General features: G+C 62.5%; 1 protein-coding gene across 1 annotated transcript; it reads left to right on the top strand.

Moving 5' to 3' along the window:
* Positions 1-1,514: 1,514 nt before the first annotated feature.
* On the top strand, positions 1,515-14,743 carry ZNF316 (zinc finger protein 316). The gene is made up of 6 exons (XM_045820993.1): positions 1,515-1,643; positions 4,809-5,221; positions 5,462-5,583; positions 6,396-6,522; positions 6,987-7,100; positions 9,493-14,743. The coding sequence occupies exons 2-6, from the start codon at positions 4,837-4,839 to the stop codon at positions 11,811-11,813; spliced, it is 3,069 nt and encodes a 1,022-aa protein (XP_045676949.1). The 5' UTR covers positions 1,515-1,643; positions 4,809-4,836; the 3' UTR covers positions 11,814-14,743.
* The last annotated feature ends 8,049 nt before the right edge of the window (positions 14,744-22,792 follow it).

Here is a 22,792-nt window from a genome sequence, read left to right as displayed (position 1 = left end):
GGTCTTGGCTCAGGTGCCAGGTGGGGACAGGCCAAGGGACCTGAGGTGCTGGGGAGGTGCGGGGTCCCGGCCGGACAAGGCGGAGCAGGGTTCCGAGGCAGGAAAGGAGCCGCTGGTTCTGTGTCATCTGCCCTCCCCCGTTCGTTCTTTACCTGGTGGCGGCTGCACCCCGAGCTTCCTGGCCCTCCACATGGTGCGTGGGCTCGGCTTGGGGGCAGTGCTGGCGGGGCTCTCTCTCCGCTCCCTCACAGTCCCAGCCCACGGGCGACCCCAGCCCCACTCCTCCAGCTGCCCGGGCCCGACAGCACCCTTCCCTGCCCTGGGAGCTTCAGGCCCAGGTGCCAGTCCCGGGCAGCCGTTCCTGTTGCTCCGAGCGGCCTGGCCTACCCCGCCTCGTTGGTCAGCCTGCGCTCAGTCCTCTCCCTGCAGCCGCCTGGGGTGAAGTGGGGGAGGGTCTGAGCCAGGGCCCCGGGGTTCCGCAGCCCAGAGTCCCGCAGGACCAGATGGGGCGTGGGGGGAGGCCACGCAGAAGTGGGCCCCTGTGGGAAGGAGTGGGGCCACACCAGTCCTGACTGGGGCTGAAAGGCGCCCCGTCCCCTGGGGGTCCCAACCAGCCCTCAGCTGCGTCCCTGGGGTGGGTGCAGACAGGTTTTGGAGAGGGCGGTGGGTGGCCAGCGGGAGTGCACCACCCTGACCTTATCATAAGGTGCCTGTGTGCACCTGTCGCTTCTGCCTGCGTCTGCTCGGAGAACCCCAGCTATTGTGGTCCAGGGGTCTCTTCACCACCCGAGGCCCTTATTGCATTTACTCAGCTGCCCCTGCCCCTGAGTAATCGTCCTCATCCATTCTGGGTAACCAACTGCACCCCCACCCGAGTTCACCCTTCCTCGGCCCTACATGCCCTGGTGTCCCAGGAGCCGGCAGGTGAGCTGTGGGCCCCGATGCACCCTCCTGAATCCCGATTGTCCCGCACCAGCGAGGGATCGACCCCGCCCACGACCAGGTCTAGGCCTCACAACCGCGGCGGGGAGACACGCCTCCACTCGACCCCCATCGGGGTCACCACCTCCCGCCCCTGTCATGGGTCCTTGGGAGGGTCCCGAGGCAAGGGCGGGCCTAGCGCGGGTCTGGCATTCAGGAGGGCTCCCGAGTCATGCCTGGGTGAGTTTGGGGAGGGGGGACGCTCCAAGCCGCGGAACCTCTCGTGGGGGCTCCAGGGTCAGGGCGAAGTCTCGGCAGTGGGGTCGGGGTCTCGGGTCCGGGCCGGGGTCTCAGGGGTGGGCAGGGGTCTCGAGATGGGGTTCTGGAGCCTTCAGGGGTACGATCGCGGGGCGGGGGGGTGGCGCCGGGGTCCCCGGGGTGGGGGCGCGGGTGCACTTGAGCGCCGGCTCCAGGCCTGAGCGTGCCGTCGCACGCGGGGAGATTCCTCTCGCTCCCGAACGCCCCCTCCAGGAGCCGCGCTGGACCCCGCGTGACCGGAAGTGCCCCCCCATGGGCACGGGCGGGGCGGGGCCCGCGGCGGTACTTCCGGTGCCCACGCGCCGCCGCCGCGCAGCTCCGGGGCCGTCACTTTGTGTAGCGCGGGGCGCAGGCCCTGCCCGGCCCCGGCGTCCGGCGGCGGCTCGGCCGGCCCACAGCGCGCGGTGAGTGTGTGGCGGGGCCGGCGGGCGGCGGCGCGCGCGGCAGGTGCGGCGGGGGCGCGGGCGTGGGGTCGGGGCCGGGCCGCCCCTCGACGCCGGCCCGGGAGGCGGCGGGGAGGCCGCGGCGCGCGGCGGAGCCCTGGGCCCGGGCCTGCGCCTGGTCGGGCCGGAGCGGCGCACTGGCCAGGCCTCCGGCGGCCGCGCCCATGCCCGCCGCGGCCTGCGACCCTCGCCGGGGCCTGCGCGGTGGGGCGGGCTCCGCCCCCAGGGCCTGTCCAGGAAGGCAGCGCGGAGCAGGTGGGATGGGGCGGGGGCCAGCCACGACTCCTCGGGAGGTGCTCGCCGCCGTCTGGGGCGGGGGTCGGTCGGTGGCCGGCCCCAGGGACACACCCATCCAGGAGGGGCTGACACCGCCAGGGCTTCTGTGGGAGGCGAGCCCCTTGAAAAGGTGCAGGAGCTTGGCCAGACCCTGGTGAGCTTGCTTAGTGCCGTTGGGAGCCTTGCTGGGGCCTCCCTCCCTCGTCTGCAAATGGACGCCTGAGCGGGCCGCTGTGCTGTCTGTCACTGCAGGCACTGGAGTTGGATGGGGTCTGGGCTGCCCCATGTGGCTGCAGAGGTGGGAGAGTGGCTGGCCTTCCGCGCAGGAACCGGTGCGGGCGGGGAAGGGGAAGTGTGCTCGCAGCAGGACCAGCCCCCTAGCCGCGCCTGTGTCGGGAGACCTTGGTACTTGGTTGAGTCAACAAGTGTTGGCCCGTCTGGGGAGCCGCCGGGGAGGTGCGAGGGCTGGCACGGTCGGTAGGTGCGCTTGCACCTGGAGAGCCGGGGAGCCCAGGTCGGTGGTCAGACGGTGAGGACCCTGGAGGTGAGAGAAGGAAGGCTTCCCGGAGGAGCTGGAAACCTGGAAGGCCTTGAATCACAGGGGTGCGGTGAGCGAGGCCGCACAGAGGGGAGGAATCCATCCGCACCGACCCACGCCCCCCCTACCGCGAGAGTTCTCTTCTCCCGGATCAGTGTCTCCTGATCCACTTTTCTGGAACATTTCCAGCCGGTTTTCAACTCTGCCCCTTCCTTCCATCCTCGGGGTCCTCCCTTCTCCCCATGGAAGGTGTCTTGCCGGCAGCGCTGCAGCCTCTGGTGCAGGGCTCCAGCGGAGATAAGGGCCTGGGGTGACCCGGAGTGCCTGCTGGCGGCACTGCGCCCCTGCCCCGCTGTGGCTGCCAGCCTGGGACTGGATGTCGGGGAGGACGCAGAGTGAGTTCCTGGTGGGCTGACGGAGAGGACGGAAGGGCCTGCAGGTCTGGGGAGCGCGCCCCGTGCGCACCCGGGGAGGCAAAGCGAACACAGTGCTAGAGTGACCGAGGCCCGTTTTTAGAAGTGCTCTGTTCTGCATTCCGGGTCGTCCGGGGGTGTCTGGCTGTGCTGGACCCTCGTCCCACGCAGGGCGACTGCCAGCCTCCGTAGCTGCTGGGTCCTTCCCTTCGCCCGGCACCGGCAGGTGCACTCGCTGGGAGAAGGGACTTTGGGCCAGACCTCTCTGGAGGCAGACTCGCTCAGTGCCTCCCAGCGTGGGACCCCCAACAGCGGCCAGCGGGGGCCCGGAGTTTGTCAGCGGGGCCAGGAGGCTGCGTTTTTAAATGCCACGCTCACCCCACTGACTGCGGGATCTGGGGTCATTTCTTCACCAAGGAGCTGAGCGCGCCTTCTGGGCTGGCCTGAGGGGATCCAGAGATGAGCAGGGGGAGCTCCCACCTTCTTAGGGTTGACTGTGTGCCTGGGGGCCTGGCGGGGAGCAGGCCGCCGCTAACGTATGAACAGCACAGGTGCCGTGAGGGCCGCGGCCCACCCACGCACTGGGTGCGCCTGGGCCTGCAGGAGGGAGGGGGGTGGGCTGCCTCTGGAGGGTGGGTGAGGAAGAGGGAAAGGGAGTCCCAGGAGGGGGAGGTGCCACGCGTCCAGGCCCTGAGCACGGGGTCGGTTGATTCCAAAGCTGTGGCTTTTGCTGTCGAGGTGGGTCCCTGGGCCCTGCTGGAGGTGTCTCTGCCGTGCTGGGCGTGGCTTCTGTGCTCGGCCTGAATTTGCCGCCTGAGGTCAGGGTGAGCAGAGCCCTCTGAGCCGGAGGTAGGTGGCAGCTGGGAAACCTCTGCTGGCATTCTCCTCGCCCCGAGAGCTGGGCAGGGCAGGGCTGCGTGCTCCCAGAGGAGGCTGGGGCGGCGCCTTCACCCGCCAGAGAGCTGTGGAGACCGAAGAGGCGGCTCTGGGAGAGGCTGGGGCTGGGGGGCACCCTCAGAGGCTGAGTCCTTCACCTGGGACCTCGAGCTGGGGCTGGAGCCAGCAGGGGGGCCCGGGGGTCAGGGCAGAGGCGGCTTCCGGGTGCTAGTGAGCCCCAGCCCCTGGGCCTGGGCCTGGGCCCGGGCCTTGGACTCCGGAGGAGCACCCTGGCCATTTAAGTGTGGGTTCGGAGTGGCGGCCGGGAGCCGTCCGGGAAGTGCTTGCGCACGGCCTTGTCTGTGCGGAGGCGAACGGTTGTGCAGTCCAAGCTGGCCCCTGAGCAGCTCTGCGGGGCGCCCCGTGACGGGACCTGTCCTCAGGACCTGGGCGTCTTCACTGGTGCCCCCGGCCTGTGTCGGGGGGTCGGCGGCAGGTGCTGCCCGCTGGCAGAGCTGGGCCAGCGGTGCCCGGCCCCGCTGCCCTGTGCGGCCTGCCGTCTCAGGGCCCTTCCTGTGTCCGCGCCCTCACCCTTCACCCCGGGACTGCGGGCGGCCGTGTCTGTAGTGGGTGTGGCTCACGCCAGGGAGGAACCCGCTGAGATCGGAGATGCTGATGGAGCAGGTGCTGGGTGATGGGCATGTTTGCGGGTCCACTCCCGAGAAGCAGCCTTGCACACTGACTCTCTCCTGCCCTCGGGGCTTTACTGGGGCCGAGGGAGGGTTCACAGCTGAGGGAGAGGTGGCCCCCGGGGCCAGACACCTCCCTTCCCCTGCACCCACAGCCCCTGGCCATGCCGCCGCCTGGCTGCATCTCCCTGGCTGCGTCTCCTGAGTGCCCGGGCTGAGCCACTGGGCTTTGACAGTTCAGCTCTCAGGGCTGCTGGTCTCCGAGCTAGAAGAGACCTCCCACGGCCGGTGAGCACGCCAGGGCGGCTCATCCCGCGGCCCATCTGTGTTTCAGGCCAGGCTGAGGCTGACTTCCCGCGGAGATGGCGGCCCTCCACACGGCTCCGGACTCCCCGGCCGCCCACCTGGAGAGGGCGGAGGACGGGTCGGAATGTGATCCTGAGGAGGAGGAGGAGGAGGAGGAGGAGGAGGAGGAGGAAGAGAAGGGGGAAGAGGTGGAGATGCCGGAGGACGAGGAGGAGCTGGTGGTGGAAGAAGAGGAAGAGGAGGAGGTGGTGGAGGCCCTGGAGGCCGACGGGCGGTGGGCCGGGCAGGGGGACCAGGTGGACCAGGTGGAGGTGGAGTTGCAGGAGGACGAGGACGTGGAGGAGGAGGAGGTGGCGGCGGAAGAGCGGAGCCCGGCGTCGGGGACCCAGGAACGCCTTGGCCGTGGTGGTGACGCCAAGGCCCCGGCTCTTCAGGCAAAAGGTAAGGAGGAGCCGGCCACTGGGGAAGGAGGGTAGGTGGGGGCTCGGGTGGGCAGGCCGGGGGGGCTCTTTGGCCTGATGGGCTGGGGCTGGGGCTGGGGCTGGGGCTGGGGCTGGAGCTGGGGCTGGGACGCCAGGGCCAGGCTTTGACGTGCGGACTCGCCGGGAGCTCCTGAGCCTGCTTGCTGGGTGGGCGGAGGCGGCCGGGGCGGCCAGGCCCCTAAGAGACTCCCCCCCCCAGCCCTGCAGGCCTCCCGGCCTCCGGCCATGCTTGGGCAGGAAGACCTGGAGGATGAGGACGAGGAGGAGGAGGAGGACGACGAGGAGGAGGAGGAGGGTGGTTTCCTCACAGCTGGGTCTCAGGTGAGCCGCCTTCTCCTTTGGAGCGCAGTTAGCCGGGCAGGGGTGCCCGGGGGCTTGCCCGCTGCTGCCCTGGAGACCGCTGTGGGCCGCACTGTGGGCCTCGGGCCGAGCAGCCCGGGCTGTGAGCTGGGATGTGGCTGCGGAAAGTGCCGGGCGTCTGCAGCCCCAAGGCCGTGGGCTGTGGTTCCTCTCTCCTGGGGCCCAGCCTGGTTCCCAGGTCATCGGAATGTCCTGCCCCTGTCCGCCGCCGCCCACTCACCGGCGCAGTGCGGCTCCTTCAGAGGCCTGGCTCTTCCCCGGGGCCAGGCCGTGCCCCTTCCCCGGGGTGCTGTCCCTTGTCCAGGCTCTGCGTTCCTGCGGAGACTGTCAGGTTGGACACCAGTGCCCACACTCAGCTCAGCGGGCGCCGCTTGCCCCCCCCTCCCCCGCCCCGGGCGTGGGCCCTTAGACATGACTGCTGGCTTGAGCCAGCCGGTGACGCGGGCGGGACGAGGCGGCTGTGTGGATCCTGGCTCTGCCCCACGTGAGCCTGGTGCGCCCCCCCCCCAGCCTGGCTTCCTGCTCTCCGGACGGGCATGGACCCTGCCCCGGAGGGCCGTGGCCAGGCCTGGAAGCCCCCAGTGCTGGTGGGCGGCGGTGGGCCCGCCGGTGACGGCGTCGGGCTGTGGCCCCGTGGGCACCGAGTCTCGGGGCCTTGGCCTGGCCTGTCCAGGTCACCCTCCGTTGTTGCCTTTGCGGGCCCTGCCCCGCCCCCCCCCCCGCGCCCCACCTGGGGCCGTTCAGAGCTGCGACCCGGGCGCTCTGCTTCCCAGGGGCTGGTGGCCTTCGAGGACGTGGCGGTGTACTTCTCCCTGGAGGAGTGGGGGCGGCTGGACGCCGGCCAGCGGGACCTCTACGAGGAAGTCATGCGGGAGAACTACGGGATCCTGGTGTCCCTGGGTGAGCAGGGCCCTCGGGTCCCCACGCCCGGCTGCCTGAGAGGGCCACATCTGCAGCCACGGGGTCTTGGGGGCGGGGGCCCACCCCCCAGGGAGCCCCGGACCACCCCCCAGGGAGCCCCGGACCACCCCGCTGCCGGGCGGGAGCTGCCCCGGGGGCCCCGGTGCGGCCCGGCTGTGCCGCGAGCCAGGTGGACGTGCTCTGCAGAGCTGCCAACCCAGCCCTGGCCTCTCAGACACCCCCAGAGGCCTCGAGGGGCGAAGGAGAGAGGAGGGGGCGCCCTGCAGAAGGTGTGGGGGTGGGGGGCTCTCAGGGCAGGGCTATGGAGAAGGGGATGTGGAATTTTCCCGAGTGCGCAGGGAAGTGGGAGGGCCGGTCCGGGAAGGGGCGGAGGAGAGAGGAGAGAGGAGCTGGCGGGGGCCTGTGGGCGCAGCCGCACTGCCCTCTGGCTCTCTCCGCGGCAGGGTACCCCATCCCCAAGCCAGACCTGATCTCCCGGCTGGAACACGGGCAGGAGCCTTGGGTGCCCGACAGCCCCCGGCCTGAGGAGGGCGACATCGTCACCGGTGTCTACACAGGTGAGCACGAGACAGCCTCTCCCGGGCTCCTGCCCACACAGCTCCCGCGAGCCCCGCCCGACTGTGGCCGGCACTGCTGGCCTGGGCCGTGGGGCGGGCTTCGTGGGGATGGGGTGGCCGCTGTGGGCTGGCTCCTCCTGTCCCAGCCTGCAGACAGCCGCGGGCAGGGAGGTCATTTGAGCACCTAGAGGTCCCTTTCGGGACTTTAGAAGTGAGTCCTTGTCCTTGCCTTGGAGTCTCTGAGTGTTTTTGGGAGTGGGGCCCGCTGTGAGGTTGCCAGCCCCGAGGGGTGAGCCCCAGGTGCCGGCCGTGCTGAGGCCACTCCTCTGGTCTCTCCACCCACTCGGCCACAGCGGGTGCCTCTGAGCCTCCCCTCCCCTCCCGGAAGGCCCGGAGACGGGCCTCCGGCCTGGGCGGGCAGCTCTGGAGCTCCGGGAGAGGGTGTTTTGGAGAGGCTCCTCCGGGCAGCACTCAGGGCAGCCGTCTCCGGGGGCCTGGGGCCGGGCTCTGGCTCTCTCCCTCCGTCTGTCCGAGCCTCACTTCACCCCCCTGGACAATAAAGAGTTTGAACTAAATCTGGAGTTTCCAACCTGAGGACGTCGGACTGGCGACACTGCGGAGGTGTCCGGTTGGGGGGTCGTGAGGCGCCCTCGGAGTTCCAGCAGGTTCAGCGGAGGCCTGCACACAGTAGGTGTGCTGGGCTTTGGGGGGGTGAATGTCACGCCAGTCACGTGCCTGGACAGACTCGTCGGTCCGAGGTGTGTTTAAAGTCAAACAAACAAACAAACAGGAACACGCGGGCGGCGCTCCCCGTGTGCGTGCGTGCTCCGGAGCGTCTCCCCACATCCCCTCGGTGGCCCTGACGGCCCCGGGGAACACCTCGCTCGTGAGGGAGTTGACCTTTCAGGGGGTGATCGCCTGACTTGCCCCCGGTGGGTCGGCCTCAGGCCCCCTTTGCACTGCGCTGCGGGGTGGGCTCTCCGCCCCAGTGCCCGTGGTCCAGGGCCCTCTCGGAACCCTTCCTGGGCTTCAGGGTCACGGGGCTCAGGGCTCCGACCAGCGAGACCCATCTCGGCTGCCTCCCGGAGGAGACTGGGAGGTCGGTGGCCTCTCTCAGAGGATCTGAGAGGGACGTGTGTCCTGATTATGGGCACATCTCGGAAAAGCCGCCTGCACGTGAAGGGGCCACACGCTGGCACTGGCCAGTCCCTCGTCACGGGGCCTGGATGTGCCCGGTCCTCCACGGTCCTTGGCGGGTCTTGGTGCCTCAGTGTGTCCGTGAACCTGGCTGGGGACCTGGAATGCTCCCCCACCCCCGACCCCGGCCATCTGCAGAGCCTGAGGCGGGTAGGATCAGGGTGTCAGAGAAGTCACCTGTCTGCGGGGGTCACCCTGCAGGGGTTGTCCATCTGGGGTCCTCCCTGAGAGACGCTGCACCCGGTCTGCTGAACAGTCTGTCCCCTCCCCCACCTTCGTGTCTGTGCCGCCGAGCCGGCGAGGGTTGCTGCTGCGCCCGGCAGAGCTGCTGTGTGGCCAGCGTGTAGCCTTGCAGAGCACGAGTGTATTCTCCGCTCGTGCTTCTGGACAAGGTGGGCCCCTCTGAGGTCTGGGCTCTGGCCAGACTCTCCCCTGCAGGTGGGCCACGGAAATGACGCGCGTCCACCACCATGGGCACAGGGCGTGAGGCGCACACGGGGAAGCACGCAGGTGCTTTGGAATCCTCCCCCAACTGCCCCCCCGCCCCCCCGCGGGCCAGGTGTCTGTTCCCTGTGGGACTCTGCGCCCGCTGCATAAACACCAGTTCCCTCCGGTGGGGGGGGGGGTCACGGTGGCAGGGGGACCAGCAACCCCCTTTTACGAACGCGGAAGCCCTGCAGACCTGGCCCCGTGTCCACGCTCTGCGCTGAAGGGAGAGGGCGCAGTGCAGCCTGGAGAAGGGGGGATGGGGCAGCAGGAACCTGGGGGGTCCTTGTCCTTGTGGGGCGGGAAGTGGCGAGCGGCAAGCAGCTCCCCTGCAGCCTGAGCCAGCTGGGGACCATTGTGCACACGCACAGCCGTGCAGACAAGGCCGGGCTGGGGCGCGGCCCAGCAGGGGAGCCTGGGCGGCGTCCGGGCAGATGCTGGAGCCTCTTGGGGTGGGTGCGGAGAGCCCCCGGTCTCCTCGGCCCAGGGCAGCCTTTCCTGGCTCTGCTCTGGGCGCAGGAGGGAGACGCCGGGTGCTGGCCAGCCTGAGGCGGGTGGAGAAGAGCCCGGAGGGAGGGATGCTGAGCAGAGCCGGCGGCGGCGGCGGCTGCCCCTGAAGAAGCGGAGGTTTCCAGGGGCCGGAGCCCGCGGGGGCTCCCGGCGCAGCCTCTTCTCACCTCTCTCTTCCGGCTTCCGTTGCCGCCTTCAGGTGCCTGGTTCTGGACCGACGACATAGAGGACCACGAGGAGGAAGACGACGAGGACTTCCTGGCAGAGGTGGCCGAGGACGAGAACGAGCCGCCGGGGTTGTGGTCAGCGGCCTATGGTGTGGGGGACGTGCCCGGGACGTGGGGCCCCGATGACTCGGATTCCGCGCAGACTCCGGAGGGCTGGGGGCTCGACCCAGGCGGCCTGGGGGCGCTGGCCGAGGGTCCGGAGGCGAAGCCCTTCCTGCCGGGCGGTGAGGCGGACGGGGGCCTGCTGGCGCCGTGGGCGTTCCCGGCGGAAGCGGCCGCCCAGGTGGGGCGCCCGGAGACCACCTGCGAGGTGTGCGGCAAGGTGTTCCCGCACCGGTCCCGGCTGGCGAAGCACCAGCGCTACCACGCGGCCGTCAAGCCCTTCGGCTGCGACGAGTGCGGCAAGGGCTTCGTGTACCGCTCGCACCTGGCCATCCACCAGCGCACGCACACCGGCGAGAAGCCCTTCCCGTGCCCGGACTGCGGCAAGCGCTTCGTCTACAAATCTCACTTGGTGACGCACAGGCGCATCCACACCGGCGAGCGACCCTACCGCTGCGCCTTCTGCGGCGCGGGCTTCGGGCGCCGCTCCTACTTGGTCACGCACCAGCGCACGCACACGGGCGAGCGGCCCTACCCGTGCCCGCACTGCGGCCGCAGCTTCAGCCAGAGCTCGGCGCTCGCGCGGCACCAGGCCGTGCACACGGCCGACCGGCCGCACTGCTGCCCGGACTGTGGCCAGGCCTTCCGCCTCCGCGCGGACTTCCAGCGCCACCGGCGCGGTGGGGGCTGCTCCGAGCCCAGCAGCGACGGCCCTCGCCAAGAGCCCTGCGAGACGGTGCTCGCGGCGCAGCCCGAGGAAGCTGAGGCCGGGCCGGAGCTGCCTGAAGCCAGCGAGGTGGATGGAGAGGCCGAGGCCCAGGCGAGAGAGGAGGTTGCAGCTGCAGCAGAGGCGCCCACCCCTCGGAGCAAAGAGGACCCGGAACGCGACAGGAGGTTTCTGGAACTCGGCAATGGCCTAGGCGACAGCGAAGGTCCCTCCTCGCACCCGCTCGGCTTCCACTTTTCTGTTCACCCCAAGTCTTGGCTGCATCCGGACGGCTTCCAGATCCTAAGCCTCCCGGGCTTCGGGGAGCAGCTGCCGGCCGATGGGCGGCCTCTGCCAGGACCCCTGGGGGGCCGGCTTTCTCTGGTGGAGGGCGCGGGACTGGCCTGCGACCCTTTCCGCAGCGGTGGTGGGCCTGGGGGCGGCGGCGGCGGGCTGCGTGCGTTCGGGCCGGCCGTTGGGGGACTGCTGGCCGAGCCGGCGCCCGCCACACTGGCCGAAGAGGAGAGCCCATGGATCTGCTCCGACTGCGGCAAGACGTTCGGGCGCCGTGCCGCCTTGGCCAAACACCAGCGCTATCATGCGGGCGAGCGGCCGCACCGCTGCGCAGACTGCGGCAAGAGCTTCGTGTACGGCTCGCACCTGGCGCGCCACCGGCGCACGCACACGGGCGAGCGGCCCTTCCCCTGCCCAGAGTGTGGCGCGCGCTTCGCTCGAGGCTCACACCTGGCGGCGCACGTGCGTGGCCACACCGGTGAGAAGCCCTTTGTGTGCGGCGTGTGCGGCGCAGGTTTCAGCCGGCGTGCGCACCTGACGGCGCACGGGCGCGCGCACACCGGCGAGCGGCCCTATGCGTGTGGCGAGTGTGGCCGCCGCTTCGGGCAGAGCGCGGCGCTGACGCGGCACCAGTGGGCTCACGCCGAGGAGAAGCCCCATCGCTGCCCTGACTGCGGCAAGGGCTTCGGCCACAGCTCGGACTTTAAGCGGCATCGGCGCACACACACGGGCGAGAAGCCCTTCCGCTGCTCCGACTGTGGCCGCGGCTTTGCGCAGCGTTCCAACCTGGCCAAGCACCGGCGTGGCCACACGGGCGAACGGCCCTTCCCGTGCCCCGAGTGCGGGAAGCGCTTTTCGCAGCGCTCGGTGCTGGTCACGCACCAGCGCACGCACACGGGCGAGCGGCCCTACGCCTGCGCCAACTGCGGCCGCCGCTTCTCGCAGAGCTCGCACTTGCTCACCCACATGAAGACGCACCGCGGCGCGGCCGGCGCGCCCGGCACCGCAGCCGCGGCCCCCGCGCCTAAGACCGAGGCGCCTGCCAAGGGGCCGCCCAGCACCAGCACGGGCACCGGGCTGGGGGAGCACGGCAGCACCCTGCTGGAGTTCGCGGGCGGAACGAGCTTCGGCTCGGACCCCGCGACCGTGTTCGCGGGGCCCTCGGGCGCCTATGAGGAGAGCGTCCTGTGAGTGCCCGAGGCCAGTGGAACCACAGCCCGCTGGGCCACCGGCCCCTCCCCAGGGCTGCTCGGGTGCCAGCCCCTTGCTCCTCTGGCCTCTCGGGGCTGAGGGCCCCAGTCCCGGTGCGGTGCCTTCCCTCAGCCCCTGGCCGCGGGCTTCCCTGTGCCCCCTGGGATTGGCGCCGCCCAGCTTGTCGGGGGCGGAGAGGAGAGCTGGGCGGACGTGGCGAGGCAGGGGCCACCCACCCCGACAAAGACTTCCACGTCCCTGGTCGGTGCTGTGAAACCAAGCGGTAGGGGTGTCAGGCCACTGTATTTATTTTATTGGGGTTCTGACTTGGGGGGCCCCCGGGACAGTCTATAAACCAGGGGTCTTACAGTGAGGGAGGAGAAGCCCTTTCGCCAAGGGGAAGGCAGGGTGGTGGAGGGCCCGGCGCCGGCTTCTCCGTAGGTTTGCTGCGGACTTCCTCCATACCTCAGTGGGACGCTTGGGGGTCCTCTGGTCAGCTGAGCACCTCCGGGGAGTTCTACAGACCGTGCACTTGGGGGAACAGGGGCGGCCCTTGAGGCCCCAAAGGACGGTGGTCGTCCCTAACCTGGGGCAGAAATGCAGCTGGGGGAGCTTTGGTTTGGACTGGGGACTGTGAGTGTGTATTTCCATCTTTCGTGTGGCCTGAAGAATGGGGTGGAGGATCAAAAGCCAGGAAGCAACCCTGTGGCCTGGGGGCAGGGCGGGCGGGGCACGGGGTTTGCAAGTCCCGAAGGAATCTTATCTTAAGCCTTATTCTCCTGAGTCACCCACTGTCCTCACCCCATGCGAGCACTCAGCCGGGCCAGGTGCTTGCCGCGCCGGCCACTGTAGTCTCAGCCTCTCCTCAGAGTCCTTTGGTGCTCACCCTCGCACAGGAGGGGACACACTCAGAGACCCTCGGGGGCCTGGGCCCCAGCCTTCGCCCCGGGCCGCCATCTCTCCCGGAGCTGTCGGACACGTGCCGGCCTGCCCTCCCGAGCCCAACGCTCACTTAGATTTGATAGCCACATGCACGGCGACCGAGTCTGGTGGCGGGATCCTTGCTCCCGTGTCACAATCAGGGCCCTGTGACATCTGCGGGTCACTTTAACACTGCCTCTGCCTGCCATTCTGCCCTTGACGTGGGCAGCCTGCACAGCGGTGGTCCATCTGTGCAGCCTGGTCCTGAACCCTTGGCTCAATGACCAACCAACCTCCCAACTATGCAAGGCCCACACCTGGCCCGCACCCCACCTCCTGGGCTGGGCCACTGGAAACCATGGGGCAGGGCACAGCTTGTGTGAGGCGGCACCCCCCGGCCCCCATTCTTAAGACCTAACACCTCTGTGGCCGGTGTGCGTGGGGCCAGCAAACAGATTTTGAGCATCTGCGTTCCCTTTAGACCTAGTTCCCTCTGTTTTAGTGTAGACGTGGCCTTTGGGGGCCGAGGGCCAGCAGCCGGCTGCTGGGGGCTGGGAGTCGGGGGTGCAGGAGGCGGTGGTGTGAGTGCGCCTGGGAGGTGGGGGAGTGAGGCGGGGTGGTAAAGAGGGCAGGGGTCCTGGTCCCTGGTCTCCTCTCCCTGTGGGACAGGAGCCTCAGAAAGGGTCGGGGCGAGGTGGGCTGGCCCCAAATGGCCGGGGGCCTGGCTCCGGGCTGGCCCTCCAGGCACAGCCCTCAAACGCACCCCTTCGGCGCCCCTGCGGGCCCGGCTGCCTCTGTCCCGCTCTGAGCAGTGGGCAGGAGGACCTAGCTTTAATAAAGACTGGAGAAACCAGCGGTCTGCCTGGGTCGCGTGTTGTCGCTGCCCCTCGCTGCCCTCAGGGAGCTCTCCGAGGCGTCCGGCCCCTCTGGGTTCTACAAACACTGTTTTTTAGGGGGTTCTCTTAGGGAACTAGTACTGGTCCGTGAGGGGTCGGCCTGGGGCCAGCTTTGAGCCTGCCTTCCGGGTCTGCGGGAGGCCTGGAGCACCCCCACACTGCCACAAGCTCCCAACACACCCTCGGCCGTACGGGGACAGCACTGTGACCAGAGGGCTGTCGGCCAGCCCTCCCGTGGTCCCCTTCCTGGTGGTCCAGAGCCGTGCCTGAGTCACAGACCCCTCCTCGGAGGAGGCCCCCCTGCCACGGGCTTCCTCCCGGCCCGCCTGCTCTGGGCCAGGGCGGGGCCTGCACACCCACCTTTGAACTCCATCACTGACTTCTCAGCACACGGTGTCACCGCCCCCCTACCCCCCTGACCGGGCCTGACCCTCCCATCTTTCCCGGACGGATTTGAAACCCATGAACTGCAAAGTAAACTCTATTTCCGAGTGTCATTTGGAGGCATCAGAACAGAACCCAATAGTCCAGGTTTTTCTAAAAAAAAAAAAAAAGACAGGCTTTGAGCGAAGATGGATGTTAAGACCTAGTGCAAAAGGACAGCCCTGAGGATCTTAAAGTCTGCTCAGAAAAACAAAGCGGTTCCTGGCTAGAGTTCGCGGCTGTCCAGCCCGTTTTCCTTTCTCTAATCTCGGAGGGGAAACACCTCAAACCCGATGGTCAAGGAGAAAGAGGAACCAGCCTTCCCCGGGGTGGGGATTTCTGGAGTCCTGGTTCATTCCCCGAGCGTCAGTGTAGCGTCTCCCTTCGTTGCCAAGGGGGGAAGGACGCCTGCGAGATGTGACCAATGACGGGGGCGGGGTGGGGGGGTGCCGGGGGAGTCACGGGGCCCCCAGCGCCTGTCTCTGCCTCCGCCTGCGTTTGTTATTTTCCTGTTCTCGACTCACATTCCCAACCTCCTCCTGCCTCTCTCCTGACCCTTTCCTTCACTTAATCTCTCCAAACATTTCCTCCTAACTCTTTTTCCTGTCTCGAATTGGCTACATATGGAATAAAGTATTTTGAAATTTTTGGTTATATTTATTAAATAAAAAGCTTTATGATCCTTGTTCATTATTTAGCTTTTTTTCCTGATTACAAAATGCATGCCAGCTGTAAGAATTCCAGGCATAGGAAAATCTGTTAAGTACACTCTGCATCTCCTTACGAGTCTCAACACAAACACATGTCAGGCACCACGACCTCTGTGGGACAAGGGGGCACCCATTTCTTCTATGCATGTGGGAGTGTTTTAAAACCAGGGATATCTCCTTGGAACTCGCTTTATTCAACAGATAATAACATTTTTTTTTTAAGATTTTATTTTTAGACAGAAGGGAGAGAAACATCAATGTGTGGTTGCCTCTTGCACACCTCCAACTGGGGACCTGGCCTGCAACCCAGGCATGTGCCCTGACTGGGAATCGAACCAGCAACCCCCTGCTTCGCAGTCTGGCGCTCAGTCCACTGAGTAACACCAGCCAGTGCAAAATAAGGACCTTTTTTCCTACCTACAGAGCCACCTCGCTCATTTTAACTGCCCTACCCCCGCCTTTCATTCTGCGCATGCACCGTACCTTGCGTCACTGCTGCCAGTGGGGGTGGGGTTGCTCCCGCCTCTCACGGTTACCAACAGCGCCGCCCTGTGGGTCCTCGTACACACGTCTCCGTGCAGCTATGCGGACTTTTAATGTAGCCGTGTCCATTGTTGGGTGATGAGAGGGCAGGCACATTTAAGTTCTGGGATGTCATTTCACTGCCACCGACAAAGGCTAGCCGCGGTCCAACGGCACAGTGTCCGGGGTCGTGAGGAAGTGCCGCGGGCCCGTGGAAAACGACGCAGGACCGCGGCAAGCGCTCTCTTCTTTGCTCATTTTCCAGAGAGGCGGATGGCTTGCATTTCTCTGTTCCTTCTTAACGTGTGGACAGGTTACAGTGTTTAAAAAGCTCATGGCCTTTGCTGAGTATTTATGTCCCTGCAGCTATAAAGTACCGCCACCCAGTTCAAACGTTCTGGTGTGACAAGGTATCTCAGGTTTACCTTGAACATTTCCTACCCCAAACCCTAATCAGCCAGCTCTCCCAGCAGCCCTGATTCCGGTAGAGGGAAATAGTATTTAGAGACCACAGTTTGGGTGTTAGGGTGCTCAGTGCTATTGGGTTGATTTTCTTTTCCCCCTAAGGAAAAAAAATAGTGTTCCGTCTAGAATTCTACATCCAGCCAAGCTATTCTAGTTATGAGAACAGAGAATGACATTTTTAGACATGCAAGAACTCAGGAAATTTACCATCCACTAATCAGTTATTAGCAGGCAATCAGAAAATGCTTGCAGGCATATCGGAAGAGTCAACCAAGAAAGAAGGTTCGGCCCTGCCTGGTGTGGCTTGGCGGATTGAGTGCTGGCCTGCAGGCCAAAGGGGTCGCTGGTCCAATTTGATTCCCAGTCAGGGCACACGCCTGGGTTGTAAGGCAGATCCCCAGTAGGGGTGCGCGAGAGGCAACCACACTCTGATGTTTCTCTCCTCTTTCTCCTTTCCTCTAAGAATAAATAAATAAAATCTTGAAGGAGGAGAAGGATCATGAGGAGGAGGAGGAGGTGTGGGATGCAGGAGCCGGTGGAGCCCGTCCAGGAGAAGGCTGTCCAGGCTGGCAGCTGTATTTCATTCTGACTTGAACGAGAGGACGGGCGGGAAGTAGACCGGTGTAGAGCCATGTGCAGGGCAGTGGGAGGGCAGCTGGGAGGGTGCAAATACGACTGAGGACTTGGGCACGGAGGAGCAGAGCTGTGGTGAAAGGCGGGTCAGAAGGTAAACACTGACCTCAGCTTGGAACAGCCAAGGTGGGCACCTCCCACCACTGAGTGAAACCTCTTCAGGCACACATTGGGTCTGGGAGGAAGAACCCTCCCGGAGCTAGGGCGTGAATGTGGATGCCCTCCCCAGGTCCGATGGCCCAAGTGGCCACCCTGAGGCTCTGCACAGTTTTTGTGCTATAATATTTTAAAAGGTATGTATGTATTTATTTATTTGTTTGTTTGTTTGTTTTTAGGATTTCCATTTGAGATAAACATGTTCTTTTAAAAAAAGATTTTATTTATTTATTTTTAGAGAGGGAAGGAGAGAGAGAGAGAGAGAGAAACATCAATGTGCGGTTGCTGGGGGTCATGGCCTGCAACCCAGGCATGTACCCTGGCTGGGAATCGAACCTGCGACACCTTGGTTCTCAGCCCGTGCTCAATCCACTGAGCTATGCCAGCCAGGAAAAGGTCTTTAATTTTATCTTGGACCATTTTTAACCTACTTAAGTTTCTGCCATATTGTTCCAAGAACTTAATTTCTTTTTTTAAAAATATTTTATCTATTTATTTTCAGAAAGAGGGGAAGGGGAGGAGAAAGAGAGGGAGGAAAACATCCATGTGTGGTCCTGGCTGGTGGATTGAGTGGCCCTGGCTCAGTGGATTGAGTGCCAGCCTCCGAACCAAAGGGTCGCTGGTTCGATTCCCAGTCAGGACACAGCCCTGGTCTGCGGGCCGGGTCCCTGGGTGGGGATGAGGGAGAGGCAACCCATTCACTTCCAAACCTAGAGCCTAGGAGGCCTTGGCTTCTAACCACTCCTGTAATTTCGACATTTAAATTCTCTATGTACACGTGTCCTCTTTCACTGCCTTGTGATAGAACCCACAAATATATCGGAGGCAAACTTGCTATTTCACTCCGACTGACGTCATGTGTGTGACTACTTTGTCCCCCTTTCCCTCCGGAGCTGTCCTCTCTACATCCCTCCTCCCCCTCTTTGCTGGGTGTGCTTCTGCGCCCTGGCTGCGTCCCCCGCACCCTTGCAGATAGCAGGGCCCACGAGAAGGAAGGAAAAGGTCATTGTGTGAGGCCTCCTGGAAAGCTCTGTACAAGAAGCCCCTGCACCTAGACCTTTGCAGGAGAATCACGTGAGGATTCTTTTTCCTTTTCTCAAAACGGACGTGAAACTTACATAACGTGAAAATAACCATTTTTTGAAGGGCACAGTTGGGTGGCCTTTGGTACATGCACGGTACTCTGTGTTAGCATGGGACCTCTAGCTAGCCCAAAACATCGTCATCACCCAGGAAGGAAATCCGAAGCTTCGCTTATGTTTTACGAATCTGCTTTTGAAGGGGAGAATTTTGCATCCGGGGAAAACTGATCTCCGCGGATGCGTGATCTAGGGATTTAGCCCCAATTGTACTTGACAGTGGCCACGGGTTGAGCAAACATAATGCACGAAATATTTCATTCTCCACCCTGTGCCAGAGGCCCCGTTGTCGTTTGGTAAAGCGTTGAATACCCTGTGTCCCGGGCCCGTCCTCTGGCTCCTCCTGATGCTCCCGTTATTTCTCTGTGGTACAAATGTCGGGAGGATGCGCAGCCGTCTCTGGGAGCGTGTGGGAGGCACCCTTTCCACTGTTTTCGTTGGTGTGCGTTTGACCTGCTTCCAGTTTCCGTGCATTGCAGCTTCGACTTTGCTTCCCGCCTTTATTTCTTTATCAGTCCTGTTTTTAAAGATTGCTCGGCTGTGCTACACGGACTGAGCTTTCCATCTGTAATTTCCGAATCTCTCCCTTGCTTGGCGGCTGTGAAGAGGCCCCGCACCCCAGGGGCCCCTGAGAGGAGGGGCTGAGCCCGAGCAAGGGGACTTAGGGTGTGGAGGGGCGGGGTGATGTGGGGTGGGGGGGGCCCGGGAGGGTCCGCCCAGGCCCTGCCCTCGGGGTGGGCGGGGCCTCCCGCGGGGTCTGCGGCGGCGCAGGCCCCCGGACTGCGTTGCGCTCTGCGCGCCCGCGCGCGTCGCTGCTCCGCGGGGCGTCGTGGGGCGCACTGGTCCTCCCGGGCGCGGGCGCGCGTGGGCCGGCGCGGGGCCTGGACGTCGCGCGGCCTAAGTCTGCGGGGGCCGTGTCCGCACTGAACTGGGGACCCCCGAGCGAACGTGCAGAAAGGGCCGCCCTTCGTGGAGACGCCGCGCTGGCCGCAGGGTCTCCACCCTCACGACTGGCCGCCGAGGCGGCAGGTACGCGGCCCGGAAGACGGAGCGACAGGCCGCCCGGCCCCCCGCGCACTAGCGAGGTGAGGAGGGACCGGGTGTGCGCCCCGCCCGTGAGCTCCGCGCCCGGGGCCCGGCACTTCCTACCGCGCGGCGCTGGAGGTGGCGCCCGTTCCTACGGCCCCGCAAACCCACCTGAGGTGTGAGCGACCGAGGCTTTCCCGCGGCGGTTTGGACCCTGGGGCCCCTGAGAGTTTCCTCCGCTCCTGCGGCTCGTTCTGCACGGTCGCGCGGGTGGACCCTCCCCGCCCGCCCGCAGCGGGACCCCGCAGAGCTGCCGGCGCCGCCCCAGGGGCGCGCGCCCTGCGCCGTGCCAGCTGCCTCGATCCCCAGGCAGGGAAGCCGTCAGATCCTGGACTTGTATTTGTTGGGCTATTTTGGAGGATGGCTCTAATCTCACTACTGGGTGCAACTGGATTCAGATTGTCTCTTTCCCTTGTGACTTCGTCCCGGTAGGCGCTGCGTGTCTAGGGATTTGTGCGTTTCATCCTGATTATCCAGTTTGTTGCCGGGTTGTTTTTCATAGTTCTCTCTTCCATCCTTTTTATTTCAGACGAATCTATAGCAACGTGCTTTTTTCCATTTCTGATTTTAGTTCTTGGCGTCGTCTTTTTTTTTTTTTTTTTCTTTTCTTAGTCCATCTAGGTAAAAGTTTTCCAGTTTTTTTCACCTTAGGGGAAAAAAAGCTGTTGGTTTCATTTTCTCCGCCCCCCCCCCCCGGCCCCTTGTTCTGTTGGTATCTCGTCTAATCTTTGTGCTTTCCTTCCTTCTGGTCGGTTTGGGCTAAATTTGTTGTTCTTTGTCTAGCTCCGTGAGTTGTCAAGTTAGGTTATTGACCCGAGACCTGTCTTGTGATTTCCCGCAAACGCCGTGGCTGCAGCGGTGACCGCGGCCGGCCGGCTGCCGGGAATCCTCGGCCGTCACGCCCAGCAGCTGTGTGATTGACAGGACGTGTATGGCATCCATGAAAGACTCACGGGGTAGGGGTGCGGGAAACGGTATTGCTAGGGAGGCGGTGGAGGAGCCCGGAGCCCAGGAAACTCCGGGGATAAGTCCGGAGTTACTCCAGGGAGTGTTTCTGACTTCCCCCGCTGCTCGCGCAGCCCGAAGCCCCGCCCTCCCGGTATACCGCGCGCGACCTGTTCCACCTCTTGCCTCTCCAACTTTGCTCATGAGCTGGTGCCGCATTAGGGAAGACGTACTATTCAGAGAAGCCTCGCCTGACAGTGCAAAACAGAACTATCTTTTCTAGCCCTGGCTGCTGTGGGTCAGTGGATTGAATGCCGGCCTGCAAAAAGCAAAAGGTCGCCAGTTCGAGTCCCAGTCGCGGCCCATGCCTGGGTTGCAGGCCAGGTCCCCAGTTGGGAGCTTATGGGAGGCACCTGATGGATGTTTCTCTGGCACATCGATGTTTCTCTCCCTCTCTTTCTCCCTCACTTTCCCTCTCTCTAAAAAATCAATGAGTAAATTAAAAAAAAAAAAGAAGAAGAATTCCCACTTCACTCAGTGGCTGAGCCACGAGCAACTCACACTTACTTGATCAGCCCCTGTGTCACCTGGCAGCACCTGGTTGTTTGCCTGAGGCTTTTGTTCCCACCTGAAGGGTCTTTTCTGGCTTCTCCTGACCGTGTTGTGCCATAGATAGGAAATATGTCCATCTGTTAACACGGATCGATGCGTTTACTCAGAGAGCCTTTCCTGAGGACACGGGCCTGCATGGCGCTCTTGTCGATTCTGACTGATGGGGTAACACGGGGCCGCAAGGGTCTGTGCGCTGTGCTCTGAGCGAATTTCCAGGGAGTTATGATGCGTGCTGCTGGCCGGGGCCACCAACTGTAACTACTCAGAGGCAGCTGGAGACACAGTCAGGCCTGCTGGGAGCCTCGGGTGGAGTCGGGAGAGGGAAGCAGAGTTGCATGATGCACTCTGAAGTTCAGTGCTATCAGTGCTAGGTGGACACAGCTGATGCTTTCCAAAGTGTGTCAATGAAACGTGTGGGTAGGGATTACCTGTGGTGTTGGAGAAGATGGAGTTTAAGGGGCATGATGTGAAAAAGCGTGTGTGTGTGTGTGTGTGTGTGTGTGTGTGCACGTGCACACGTGAGAGACAGAGAGACAGAGAGACAGACAGGCTCGGGAGAGATGCATTTCCTGGGCGACAGCTGAGGTTTTAGTGGAACCAAAGCTGAAAAGCAGGCTGCTGAGTGAAGGACTCTGTATCAGACTTATAACTTGTGATTGGGAGTGAATATTAAAAAAAAAATATTTGCTGTGTTTTTTTGTAAAGGTATCTTGAACAACCGATATAAATCTTATTTTGTCCATTGGCATAGAGCATGGGCTCTGTCCGTATATACATACATTACCTGCTTTATCCCGCACCCAAGGCGTCCTGTGCTGGTCCTCCCGAACACTCATGTACCATCACTTCCTGCCACTCTCCTTCCTGGCCATAGCTTCTGCTGGGTTTGCCCCAATATCTGAGCTTCTGTACAATGCTTTCCCCTCAGTTCATTTCCTGTGTTTAGTCTCCCCTTCTTGTTTTAGGTCTAAAGGTCATATTTATTTAGTTATTTATTTCTAGAGAGGAAAGGGAGGGAGAAAGAGAGAGAAAAACATCAATGTGCGGTTGCTGGGGGCCGTGGCCTGCAACCCAGGCATGTGCCCTGACTGGGAATCAAACCTGCAATGCTTTGGTTTGCAGCTTGAGCTCAATCCACTGAGCTACACCAGCCAGGGCCTAATGGTCATATTTTTAAAATAGCAAATATACATCTGTTCATTGCTAGCTCTACCTTCCTTGTCCACTATAACAGGCATTTTCTTTTTCTTTTTTTTCTGATCCAAGGAGCTTGGGCCTGACAATTAAGAATCAGCAACATAATAAATTATACTAACATAGCAAATGTGTTAGCATTTTAAAAGTGTACTGGATTTTTTAAATTTCTAGAAGTCAGGAAGTTTGATGGTCAAATAGACAGGAACCAGGAAAACCAAGATAAACATTTGTGGTGAGCTTCACTCATCAAGAAACAAACACTAACCCTGACTGGTGTGGCTCAGTGGATTAAGTACCAGCCTGTGAATCAAAGTGTCACTGGTTTGATTCCCTTTCAGGGCCCCAGTGGGAGCATGCAGGAGGCAACCACACATTGATGTTTCTCTCCTTCTCTTCCTCCCTTCTTCTCTAAAAATAAATACATAAAATCTAAAAAGAAATACCAATTAAGAGAGATATAAAGTTTTCAGAAAAACATTTATTTACTCTGGGCACAAATCCTATTTCTGCAAAAAAAAAAAAAATCCTGTCAATATGACTCATGTGGGCTGTTTGAAAAATGTTTCAGCATTCATTACTAGTGATAAAAATCATTCAAGCAAGAACTGTGGCCCTGGCTGGCGTAGCTCAGTGGATTGAGCGTGGGCTGTGAACCAAAGTGTCGCAGGTTCGATTCCCAGCCAGGGTACATGCCTGGGTTGCAGGCCATGACCCCCATCAACTGCACATTGATGTTTCTCTTTCTCTCTCTCTTTCTCCCTCCCTTCCCTCTCTAAAAATAAATACATAAAATATTTTTTAAAGATTCTCAGGGAATTAACATATTTGTTTAAAAAGCCCTGGCTAGCATAGCTCAGTGGATTGAGCATGGGCTGTGAACCACAGTGTTGCAGGTTTGATTCCCAGTCAGGGTACGTGCCTGGGTTGCAGGCCATGACCCCCATCAACTGCACATTGATGTTTCTCTTTCTCTCTCTCTTTCTCCCTCCCTTCCCTCTCTAAAAAATAAATAAATAAAATCTTTTAAAAAAGAGAGAATGAACAACAATTAAAATTTTAAAAATATTTAAAAAAAAGGACTGTGATGAAATTAATGCAAGTGGGTAGTTGCTTCTCAAAAACAAGCAAGAAATCACTCATATCGGAAAGAAATCTGATGACTCTAACTAAGATGAGAAATCCCTAAGTCATAATGAGGACTTTACTGAGCAAAAGAAAATTCAAATGCTGGGACCATCATTTGAGGGTCATGGGTGTGAAGGCGTCTTTAATCC

Source organism: Phyllostomus hastatus, unplaced genomic scaffold (genome assembly GCF_019186645.2).
Source record: "Phyllostomus hastatus isolate PE091 unplaced genomic scaffold, TTU_PhHast_1.1 phas_contig_150, whole genome shotgun sequence".
Classification (NCBI taxonomy): Eukaryota; Metazoa; Chordata; class Mammalia; order Chiroptera; family Phyllostomidae; genus Phyllostomus; species Phyllostomus hastatus.
Note: the sequence above shows the minus strand (reverse complement) of the source record. Positions and strands in the feature narration are given on the sequence as shown.

What these genes read in the sequence shown, in the direction of transcription:
- ZNF316 (XM_045820993.1), top strand. Translation starts at nt 4,837, where the DNA reads ATGGCGGCCCTCCACACGGCTCCGGACTCCCCGGCCGCCCACCTGGAG. An exon ending in CCCGGCTCTTCAGGCAAAAG is followed by an intron (nt 5,222 to 5,461) that starts GTAAGGAGGAGC and finishes TCCCCCCCCCAG; the next exon opens with CCCTGCAGGCCTCCCGGCCT. An exon ending in TCCTCACAGCTGGGTCTCAG is followed by an intron (nt 5,584 to 6,395) that starts GTGAGCCGCCTT and finishes TCTGCTTCCCAG; the next exon opens with GGGCTGGTGGCCTTCGAGGA.